The sequence below is a fragment of the Balaenoptera musculus genome, chromosome 19, assembly GCF_009873245.2.
Source record: "Balaenoptera musculus isolate JJ_BM4_2016_0621 chromosome 19, mBalMus1.pri.v3, whole genome shotgun sequence".
In the NCBI taxonomy this organism is placed as follows: domain Eukaryota; kingdom Metazoa; phylum Chordata; class Mammalia; order Artiodactyla; family Balaenopteridae; genus Balaenoptera; species Balaenoptera musculus.
The window spans coordinates 49,230,945-49,243,411 of NC_045803.1; the positions used below are offsets into that span (position 1 = coordinate 49,230,945).

The following is a 12,467-nucleotide window of genomic DNA, read 5'->3' on the forward strand; positions in this document are numbered from 1 at the left end:
CCTCTAGGTGACCTAACTCAAGTAGCAAATTTTGTGCCTATACTACTGAGGCTTCATCTTTCTCCCAGTATGTTAATTTATTATTACAAAGAAATGTCATCTTTTTTGCCTGCAATGTGTAGTCACAAATTGCCACATGGAGGAAATGTTCGCGAAGAGATCTCATTACCACAAGTAAATACAGAATGTGTTGCATGATTGGTGGTGGGAGGGGCGGGTAAAGGGCACTCCTGAACAGTGCAGATTTATGGAGAGAATGTAGCAATAAATAGATTAATTGATTTATTAATAATCAATTCAAATGCACAAATATCAGTGTGTGCCAGAAATGTATATAAAACAAAATGTCATTATAATTGGTAGCCGTGTTAAAGCCGCCAAGGTTTACCATGGATATAAAGATGTATTTTTCTTCAACAACCAAAAAATATTAAAATCAGGTGTGATTAGCAACTTGTAAAAATAATCAAGCTCTTGTGTAAGTGAAAACTGAATGCATATAAATTTGTTTTAAGATCTGCATCTTAATTTTTTTAAATCTCCATTTGAAATTAACAATATGGCAGTGTAGGGTACTGAAAAATCGGTCTATCTATGATGATTACAGCTCTAGTTGCTAATCGTAATTATTTAAGCAGATTATCAAAAAATCACTAAACAATATTATTGATGCCATTTTTCTTTCTAAGATCAGCTTTGGAGGGATTCCAGCACCTGGAAAATCAGTGTCATTCCCCCATAAACATTTTCATGGGTGTTTAGAAAATCTCTATTATAATGGAGTGGATGTTATTGATTTGGCCAAGCAACAGAACCCACAGATCATCATTATGGTAAGACTCGAGTCTTCATGTGAACAAATGAGGAAAACTGCGTGGCTTTTCCACACAAAAAAATTGCTTCATTTTGAATTCCCACTTGATGTGATGTTTTAGACTTTACTCTTGTTCCTTAAAAACATTTCTCTGCTTGGCAATATGCATGTAAGGGATGAGTTCTATGTTAAAAATTTTAAATTCATAGGGCATGATTATTTTATATTTATATGAAGTAAAGCAGGCTTCTTTTCGGTGCAACTGATAATTTATTTTGTTGTGATATTATTACTCCCAGGAGACTAATTTCTTTTACTCTGTAATTTCCTTTATAAGATAACTCCCTGACACACTCTCTGAAGAAGCATACCAAGTTCCTGGAATCAGATAACATCCATGTATATTAGAGAAGCATTTGAAAAATTTGTATTTTGCCATGGTCATTTATAACCAATAAAAGAAACTAATAGACTTTTACAAGATTGCATCTGCCAGTCTGTCCCAAGAGCAGTGCTGGTCAGGCTGCATTATATTCTAATTCTATGGAAATGCAGCAGAATTTAAATACAACTGTTATCGGTCAGGGTTCAGTCAGGGAAGCAGCACCACTATGAGTTTAGGAACAAGGATCTATTTTAGGACTTGGATCTTAACAATCATCAGAGGCGCTGGAAAGTGGAGCCCAGCTGTCTGGAGGAAGAGATGGAACAGAGTGAAAGAGCCAGGACAAGCTGGAATAAACCAGCCCCTCTGTGATCATCCCTCACTGGGCTTTATCACACACAGAAAACCTTTGGGGGGAAAACGGCCAGCCTTTTCACTTCTGACTCATATCATGCAAGCTCCCTTTTTGGCTAACTTTTAACCAGAGCAAGACAAGAAAAGAGATTCTGTGAAACGTGGTTTCTAGCTTAACCAGCTTAATGATAGAAAAGCAGACACATCTATCCATTTGAATACATTTCTTTAATTGTTCAAAATTCAGAATATGTAAATGTAAGCTCATGTTGTGTCAGCAAAACCCAAAGCACATCATGGGATTATTTATTGCTTACAAAACATTTTATTCTTAATTCTCTGTGTGAATTGATAGTATTTATATGAGTACACCATCCAGCAAGATTTTTAAATAGTTTTTTTTTTTAAGGGAAAAGAATTTAAATGGAAAATAAAAATATTATAGAGAGATAGATGTGTTTCATTGCAAAATGAGTTTCCAGAAGCTGCTCATGCAGCTAGCACCCACTCTTCATTGCCAAGAGGATTTGCTGCTTGTAGAGTAGCAGACAGCTGTCCAAATGCAGCTGGTAAATGTTTCCATTTTTACCAGGTTTGTTAGTCTTACAATTGCCTTTACATTATGGGTCAGTTTATTTCACTCTTCTGCTTTTGTTATTTCATTCACTGGGGCAAGGTATTTGTCTGCAGTGAAAGTTAATTCACTTTTAGCAGAATCACAGTACAGCCAAATGTTTTTGTTTAACCAAGACTAGTAGTTTAATTCCAATGTGTATTCTTCTAAATAAAGTGATTTCATTGACTTTTCAAATCTATATTTAGAAAATTTGTTGAAGATTATTTTCAGGAAAAATAAAAACATTTATCTTGATTTCTGAAGCCTGTTAAGGAACATTCTAATTATTTCTAAATAGTTCATACCTTTACGTTTTTTTTTTAATCCTTAAATATGTATTTAACTCTAATAGCAAAATAATCCTTCATGTACAATATTTTAATGAAAATTCATGCAATTCTAATGTATCTTGAAGATCTACCTAAAAACCATTAGATAAGAAATAATACATGTAAATCTGATGACAAGCACATAATGATAAGAAAAAGACAAAAATGGTTCAAAAAAGAATGTAAGTACTACATTGTATTATGCAATGTTAAACCTAAAAAAATGAAAAATAGGCAGAGGGTATGAACAGACCATTCTGAGGAAAGCGAGTCCAGAAGAGCAACAAACTCATGAAAAATGCTTAGATATACTGTTAGGTAAATGCAAGATAAATAAGAATGATACATCACTTTGGCATTTTGTTGTTGAACTTATGCAAATTTAAAAGATATGTAATACCTATTGCTGTCAAGGATGTGGGGAAAAGCATATCTTTGTCAAGGATGTAGGAAAAGCATATCTTTGTATACTACTGTTGGAAATGTGGAGAATTTAACTTTTTTTGGTGAGCAGAGAAGAAGCTGGAAATATTTATTAAAACATGTATATACAATAGTTCTTTACTTAGAACCCTCTTCTGCAGAACTGAAAATACCAGCACATAGAGAAGCATGCAGAGTTATTTATTCTTGCATTGTTCAGGGAGGCAAAACCTGGAAACAAAGTGAATATACATTAACAAGGAAACAGTTGACTAAAATTGGAACGTTCACATAGTAAAATATTATGCAATCAATAAAAGTAGGAATTAGGCTTCTGCCAGGTAACTCAAAGGGATTTCCATAAGTTATTTGTTAATGATAAAATCATGATACAGTTAACAGCAGAAAACATGGCTCCTATTTTAATAAAACAAATAATGCCTAGTGTGTAGGTATATGTATTCAAAACATATATTTAGGTGTATGTGAATGTACATATAAGTGAACACATAACTTAAACATGTATATACATATATATGTGTATATATATATTTGTATATGTCAATGGAAACAGAATTATGAAAAAACATGGAAGGAAAACCAGTAGCTCATTAATGTTGGTTATGTTATGGGGTGGGTTAGAAGCCAAAGGCAGCAAAAGGGTGAAATAAGTGGGAAGAGAAAACCAAGTAAAACATAAAAAAGAGTTGTTTTAAATAAATTTTTTATTGAATTCAATTGCATTGAGTTAGATGCCTTTGTGAACTGAGAGATGGGGAGGAAATAATTTCACCCAGAAAACGCAGGGAAAGATTTGCCTGACCATGTATCCCTGGATTTGAACCTTTAAGACATATGGCAAGGATTTGAATATTCATGTTGATAGTGATTTTTGTTGTTGCTTTAAATCAGGGGTCATTAGAGATTGATAAACAGCCTCTGTATTTCAGATTTTATCACTAAGGTGATGTGAGTGTCATTCTTAAAGCTTTTTCTTTTACTTTATTCTCAGGGACATGTGTTGTTTTCTTGTTCAGAACCACAGTCTGTGCCTGTGACTTTTCTGAGCCCCAGGAGTTACTTAGCACTGCCGGACTCTTCCGGGGAGGACGAGGTTTCTGCCACTTTTCAATTTCGAACCTGGAATAAGGAGGGGCTTCTGCTATTCAGTGAGCTTCAGCTGCTTTCAGGGGGTCTCCTCCTCTTTCTTAATGATGGAAAACTTAAGCTGAATCTCTACCATCCAGGAAAATTACCCAGTGACATCACAGCAGGTAATAAGTGTATTCCTGCAGGCAAAGTATATGCGTTTGAAAGATTTCATTATCTCTCTGTCCCTTCTCCATAAAATTTTATGCTTATCCCCAAAATTAATATTTGTTTAACAAATGAATACTTGAGTTAATAAGATTATCTCTTCCTTAGAGGAACTCGATTCCGATTTTCTTTTAAATATGTCTTCAACACGAGCAGTTCTTATTAACCAAAATGATAGTTGTGGGGCAATAGAAATTTCCTTCCATGACCCTCTTGCCCAGTCCAGGTAAATCAATATATCCCGAGGAAATGTGTTCTGGGAAAAATATGAAAGACTTTGAAATGGCCCCCAAGTTTGCTGGGTGTCTTCAATGGAAGATGAGTCTTTGTGTAACACAGTTATTAGTCTTATCTGGTCTTTGAGAGATGGGGAGGGGTTTTTCTGGAATCTATATCTGTATCTCAACATTAGTGTGAATGTAAAACGTAAATATTTAGTCAAATTAACTTTACTTGCTGCTGTAGTTTGTGTGGTGTTGCATATATTTGGGGAGAAGATTTGTGTAAAGTCTCTCATTTGGGAACCAAGTGGAATTCTCTGCACTTCTAGGCAATATGGTACCATTTTAATGACTAGAATATAATTAAAGAGACTGTATGAGTGTCTGGAAAATTGATGTCTAATTTAGGTCAGTGCTTTGGGTGAGGGATATTTTTGTCTCTTCATTAAAATTATATAATTCTTGACGAAGGATCTCCATCACATTTTCATATATATAGAATAATACCCAAGCCAAGCAACTAGAGGTCACATTGGGGTAAATTGCAACATCAAGTTAATAAATGATCTTTAAAAACAATTTAAAGATGCCATTGTACTACTCATCTATGTTAACTATGACCAAAATTAATAGAATATGACTGGGAGAGGAAAAAAAGTTAAAATACAGTCAGAAACCAAATATAAGAAACACAGGTATACAAATCAATATGCTTAGTCTTTGTGTATCTTTTTTGTTGTTCGTATATCACTGTAGTTTAAATGTGGGAACTGAAACTTCAATATCAATTATCATTTTTAAGAGGTACTGTGCTGTGACTTTTTAATGCAATACTCAAAATGTGGTAGATTTGCAGGCTTGACAAAAGGAAATAAATTAATCAGTGTCATATTACTAATTAATAGGCTCCCTAAAATGAGGGGCTAAAAATGTTAAGCTTGCTATTAATGTGTAGTTTATTGTGATGTTATTTGACATCCTCTGGGGTGGTTATATTCATAGCCTAATTTTCAACATCTTAAAGAAGCTGCTTCAGTACAGTGTTATTGTACTGAGCCCCATGAAGCTAGTTCATTTCTAAACACTTTACAGGCATACAAATTTAATAAAATACTAGGTGTAAGTCTATCTAGACTACCCCAAATTATTTTAAAAATTAATGTTTAAATCCGTGTACACTGTAATCTATTCTGACATCATATGACTTTGTGTGATTGTGCCCATAGCTAATAACAAGGATCCTCGAGAAAATATGAAAGTCAATATATTAAAATTGTTACATTTCAGATAACACAAGTAGGACTTTACACACCAACTACCCCATTCCCATCTTTCTAGTTTCTTTTAAAGTATTAATTTTTGCTAGTTTCGGTGAGGAAAGTACATTTTGCATTGGATAGTGGGCTATTTAAATGGTATGGGTGGGTGGTCCATTTGTTTCTCTCATAGGAGAAGACTTTCACAGGTACAGTGCTCGATAATTAAATCAGTTGTCAGGTTGTATCATAATGACTTGGAAGAGAATGGATGACCTATTATTGGTGGGTGAGTATCATATACTAAATCTTTCCGTTATATAAGGATGGCTCAAGTTTTCTTTGCTACTGGAGATATAAATTATTAATCTTACAGGTTTTCAAAACATAGAGTTTTTATGTTTTTTACAATGGAATAAAAATTTATATTATGTTGAGGAAGAATGGAATTGTGCAGATGTTTGAATTATCAGGCTAAATTTTTAATGTGATGTAGTTTTACAAATCGTCATTTGGAAAGGTTCAAAACTACTATGCCAGCCTCAGTCATTTTTGAAATATTAAGGGTATTATAATAGTCTAAATCATAAAACATATTAGCAGCACTACAAAATCACTCATGACATAAAATGTTGTCAGTCTCTGTCACCTTTATAGATGGCAAAGCAAAAATCATTCAGATCAAGAACCTAACGAACAATACGGTTATATTTTCCTATTTAAAACAAGTTCTTTATTGTCAAATTTGAGATTTCTGCTATGAGTTTTACATTTCTGCTGTTGCTTTTGCCTAAAGGTGAAAATCAGGCCTGAAAACAAGCTTCTTGCTCCCATGGGCAGGGCCTGGCAGATGCAGCCTTACAGTATTTGAGATGTTTCTTTTTAAACATCTTTATTGGAGTGTAATTGCTTTACAATGGTGTGTTAGTTTCTGCTGTATAACAAAGTGAATCATCTATACATAAGCATATGTCCCCATATCCCTTCCCTCTTGCGTCTCCCTCCCTCCCTCCCTATCCCACCCCTCTAGGTGGGCACAAAGCACCGAGCTGATCTCCCTGTGCTATGCGGCTGCTTCCCACTAGCTATCTATTTTACGTTTGGTAGTGTATATATGTCCATGCCACTCTCTCACTTTGTCCCAGCTTACCCTTCCTCCTCCCCATGTCCTCAAGTCCATTCTCTAATAAGTCTGCATCTTTATTCCTGTCCTGCCCCTAGGTTCTTCATAACCTTTTTTTTTTTTCCGTATATATGTGTTAGCATACGGTATTTGTTTTTCTCTTTCTGACTTACTTCACTGTGTATGACAGACTCTAGGTCCATCCACCTCACTACAAATAACTCAATTTTGTTTCTTTTTATGGGTAAGTAATATTCCATTGTATATATGTGCCACATCTTCTTTATCCATTCATCTGTCGATGGACACTTAGGTTGCTTCCATGTCCTGGCTATTGTAAATAGTGCTGCAATGAACATTGTAGTACATGACTCTTTTTGAATTATGGTTTTCTCAGGGTATATGCCCAGTAGTGGGATTGCTGGGTCATGTGGAAGTTCTATTTTTAGTTTTTTGAGGAACCTCCATACTGTTCTCCATAGTGGCTGTATCAATTTACATTCCCACCAACAGTGCAAGAGGGTTCCCTTTTCTCCACACCCTCTCCAGCATTTATTTTTTGTAGATTTTTTTGATCATGGCCATTCTGACCAGTGTGAGGTGATAGCTCATTGTAGTTTTGATTTGCATTTCTCTGATGATTAGTGCTGTTGAGCATTCTTTGATGTGTTTATTGGCAATCTGTATATCTTCTTTGGAGAAATGTCTATTTAGGTATTCTGCCCATTTTTAGATTGGGTTGTTTGTGTTTTTTATTGAGCTGCATGAACTGTTTATAAATATTGGAGATTAATCCTTTGTCAGTTGCTTCATTTGCAAATATTTTCTCCCATCCTGTGGGTTGTCTTTTCGTCTTGTTTACGGTTTCCTTTGCTATGCAAAAGCTTTTAAGTTTCATTAGGTCCAATTTGTTTATTTTAGTTTTTATTTCCATTTCTATAGGAGGCTGGTCAAAAAAGGATCTTGAGGTGGTTTATGTCATAGAGTGTTCTGCCTATACTTTCCTCTAAGAGTTTTATAGTGTCTGGCCTTACATTTAGGTCTTTAATCCATTTTGAGTTTATTTTTGTGTATGGTGTTAGGGGGTGTTCTAATTTCATTCTTTTACATGTAGCTGTCCAGTTTTCCCAGCACCATTTATTGAAGAGACATTTTTTCATTGTGTATTCTTGCCCCCTTTATCAAAAATAAGGTGATCATATGTCCGTGCATTTATCTCTGGGCTTTCTATCCTGTTCCATTGATCTATATTCTGCTTCTGTGCCAGTACCATACTGTCTTGATTACTGTAGCTTTGTAGTATAGTCTGAAGTCCAGGAGCCTGATTCCTCCAACTCTGTTTTTCTTTCTCAAGATTGCTGTGCCTATTTAGGGTCTTTTGTGTTTCCATACGAATTGTGAAATTTTTGGTTCTAGTTCTGTGAAAAATGCCATTGATAGTTTGATAGGGATTGCATTCAATCTGTAGATTGCTTTGGGTAGTAGAGTCATTCTCACAATGTTGATTCTTCCAATCCAAAAACATGGTATATCTCTCCATCTGTTGATATCATCTCTAATTTCTTTCATCAGTGTCTTATAGTTTTCTGCATACAGGTCTTTTGTCTCCTTAGGTAGGTTTATTCCTAGGTATTTTATTCTTTTTGATGCAATGATAAATGGGAGTGTTTCCTTAATTTCTCTTTCAGATTTTTCATCATTAGTGTATAGGAATGCAAGAGATTTCTGTGCATTAATTTTGTATCCTGCTACTTTACCAAATTCATTGATTAGCTCTAGTAGTTTTCTGGTAGTATCTTTAGGATTCTCTTTGTATAGTGTCATGTCATCTGCAAACAGTGACAGTTTTACTTCTTCTTTTCCGATTTGGATTCCTTTTATTTCTTTTTCTTCGCTGATTGCTGTGGCTAACACTTCCAAAACTATGTTGAATAATAGTGGTGAGAGTGGGCAACCTTGTCTTGTTCCTGATCTTAGTGGAAATGGTTTCAGTTTTTCACCATTGAGCACAATGTTGTCTGTGGGTTTGTCATATATGGTCTTTTTTATGTTGAGGTAAGTTCCCTCTATGCCTACTTTCTGGAGAGTTTTCATCATAAATGAGTGTTGAATTTTGTCAAAAGCTTTTACTGCATCTATTGAGATTATCATATGGTTTTTTTCCTTCAGGTTTTTAAAATGATGTATCACATTGATTGATTTGTGTATATTGAAGAATCCTTGCATTCCTGGGATAAACCCCACTTGATCATGATGTATGATCTTTTTAATGTGCTGTTGGATTCTGTATGCTAGTATTTTGCTGAGGATTTTTGCATCTATGTTCATCAGTGATATTGGCCTATAGTTTTCTTTCTTTGTGACATCTTTGTCTGGTTTTGGTATCAGGGTGATGGTGGCCTAGTAGAATGAGCTTGGGAGTGTTCCTCCCTCTGCTATATTTTGGACGAGTCTGAGAAGGATAAGTGTTAGCTCTTCTCTAAATGTTTGATAGAATTCGCCTGTGAAGCCATCTGGTCCTGGGCTTTTGTTCATTGGAAGATTTTTAATCACAGTTTCAATTTCAGTGCTTGTGATTGGTCTGTTTATATTTTCTATTTCTTCCTGGTTCATTCTCGGAAGGTTGTGCTTTTCTAGGAATTTGTCCATTTCTTCCAGGTTGTTCATTTTATTGACATATAGTTGCATGTAGTAATCTCTCATGATCCTTTGTATTTCTGCAGGGTCAGTTGTTACTTCTCCTTTTTCATTTTTAGTTCTGTTGAGTCTTCTCCCTTTTTTTCTTCATGAGTCTGGCTCATGGTTTATCAATTTTGTTTATCTTTTCAAAGAACCAACTTTTAGTTTTACTGATCTTTACTATTGTTTCCTTTATTTCTTTTTCATTTATTTTTGATCTGATCGTTATGATTTCTTTCCTTCTGCTAACTTTGGATTATTTTTGTTCTTCTTTCTTTAATTGCTTTAGGTGTAAGGTTAGGTTGTTTATTTGAGATTTTTCTTGTTTCTTGAGGTAGGATTGTATTTCTATAAACTTCCTTCTTAGAACTGCTTTTGCTGCATCCCATAGGTTTTGGGTCATTGTGTTTTCATTGTCATTTGTTTCTAGGCATTTTTTGATTTCCTCTTTGAGTTCTTCAGTGACCTCTTGGTTATTTAGTAGCATATTGTTTAGCCTCCATGTGTTTGTATTTTTTACAGTTTTTTTCCTGTAATTGATATCTAGTCTCATAGCATTGTGGTTGGAAAGGATACTTGATTCAATTTCAATGTTCTTAAATTTACCAAGGCTTGATTTGTGACCTAAGATATCGTCTATCCTGGAGAATGTTCCATGAGCACTTGAGAAGAAAGTGTATTCTGTTATTTTTGGGTGGAATGTCCTATAAATATCAATTAAGTCCATCTTGTTTAATGTATCATTTAAAGCTTGTGTTTCCTTATTTATTTTCATTTTGGATGATCTGTCCATTGGTGAAAGTGGGGTGTTAAAGTCCTGTACTATGATTGTGTTACTGTCGATTTCCCCTTTTATGGCTGTTAGCATTTGCCTTATGTATTGAGGTGCTCCTGTGTTGGGTGCATAAATATTTACAATTGTTATATCTTCTTCTTGGATTGATGCCTTGATCATTATGTAGTGTCCTTCTTTGTCTCTTGTAATAGTCTTTATTTTAAAGTCTATTTTGTTTGATATGAGAATTGCTACTCCAGCTTTCTTTTGATTTCCATTTTCATGGAATATCTTTTTCCATCCCCTCACTTTCAGTCTGTATGTGTCACGAGGTCTGAAGTGGGTCTCTTGTAGACAGCATATGTACGGGTCTTGTTTTTGTATCCATTCAGCCAGTCTATGTCTTTTGGTTGGAGCATTTAATTCATTTACACTTAAGGTAATTATCGATATGTATGTTCCTATTACCATTTTCTTAATTGTTTTGGGTTTGTTTTTGTAGGTCTTTTCCTTCACTTGTGTTTCCTGCCTAGAGAAGTGCCTTTAGCATTTGTTGTAAAGCTGGTTTGGTGGTGCTGAATTCTCCTAACTTTTGCTTGTCTGTAAAGGTTTTAATTTCTCCATTGAATCTGAATGACATCCTTGCTGGGGAGAGTAATCTTGGTTGTAGGTTTTTCCCTTTCATCACTTAAAATATGCCCTGCCACTCCCTTCTGGCTTGCAGAGTTTCTGCTGAAAGATCAGCTGTTAACCTTATGGCGATTCCCTTGTATGTTATTTGTCACTTTTCCCTTGCTGCTTTTAATATTTTTTCTTTGTATTTAATTTTTGATAGTTTGATTAATATGTGTCTCAGCGTGTTTCTCTTTGGGTTCATCCTTTATGGTACTCTTTGTGCTTCCTGGACTTGATTGACTATTTCCTTTCCCATGTTAGGGAAGTTTTCAACTATAATCTCTTCAAGTATTTTCTCAGACCCTTTCTTTTCCTCTTCTTCTTCTGGGAGCCCTATAATTTGAATGTTGGTGTGTTTAATGTTGTCGCAGAGGTCTCTGAGACTGTCCTCAATTCTTTTCATTCTTTTTTATTTATTCTGCTCCCTGGCAGTTATTTCCACCATTTTATCTTCCAGCTCACTTATCCGTTCTTGTGCCTCAGTTATTCTGCTATTGATTCCTTCTAGAGTATTTTTAATTCCAGTAATTGTGTTGTTCATCACTTTGTTTACTCTTTAGTTCTTCTAGATCTTTGTTAAATGTTTCTTTTATATTCTCCATTCTGTTTCCGAGATTTTGGATCATCTTTACTATCATAACTCTGAATTATTTTACAGGTAGGTTGCCTATTTCATCTTCATTTATTTGGTCTTGTAGGTTTTTACCTTGCTCCTTCGTCTGTAACATATTTTTTTGTCATTTCTTTTTTTTTTTTTTTTTTTTGATGGGTGGTGCTGTATTCCTTTCTTACTGGTTGTTTGGCCTGAGACGTCCAGCACTGGAGTTTGCAGGCAATTGGATAGAGTCAGGTCTTGGTGCTGAGATGAGGACCTCCGGGAGGCCTCATTCTGATTAATATCCCCTGGGGTCTGAGTTTCTCCGTTAGTCCATTGGTTTGGACTTGGAGCTCCCACCACAGGAGCTCAGGCCCAACCTGTGACCTGGGAACCAAGATCCCAGAAGCTTCATGGTGCAGTTAAAAAAAAAAAGAAGAAAGAAAGAAAAAGGAGCAGTACAATATCAAAGAAGAAAAAACAAAATAAAATTAGAAAGATAAAAAATATATTAGGAAAAATAAAACTATAATTGAAACAACTACAACAAGGTAAAATACAAGCACAACAGAAGAAATTAAAAAATAAAAAACCCTGTCTATGCCGGTGGAGTTTAGGCGGGGGTGGAACTTAGGCAGGGGCGGGGTTTAGGGTGGGGCGGGACCTAGGCGGTTGGGGGAGTGATGTTTGAGTGTGATGCGGGGCCTAGGCTCAGGACCCATGTAGCTGGAAAAGTCCCTGGGGGTGGGGTGACATTCAAGCGTGGGGTGGGGCGTCTGCTTAGGACCTGGGGAAGGGGAGAGGCAGCACATCCAAAGCAGGGCCTCTGGAGTGTGGGGTTCCGGGGTTTGGAGGTAGGGCCCTTAGTGAGGGTGTGTGGGTGGGGTTTAGGCCCAGCTCATTGG

At 35.6% G+C, this 12,467-nt stretch overlaps 1 protein-coding gene across 4 annotated transcripts in view; it reads left to right on the top strand.

Annotated features, from left to right (window-relative positions):
• Positions 1–12,467, top strand: part of CNTNAP4 (contactin associated protein family member 4) — a 257,943-nt gene that overhangs the window by 156,200 nt on the left and 89,276 nt on the right. For all 4 annotated transcript variants that reach the window (XM_036835023.1, XM_036835024.1, XM_036835026.1 and 1 more), the window contains 2 exons: positions 690–833; positions 3,934–4,195. In XM_036835023.1, coding sequence (XP_036690918.1) covers positions 690–833; positions 3,934–4,195 — 406 coding nt within the window. The remainder of the gene's footprint in view (positions 1–689; positions 834–3,933; positions 4,196–12,467) is intronic.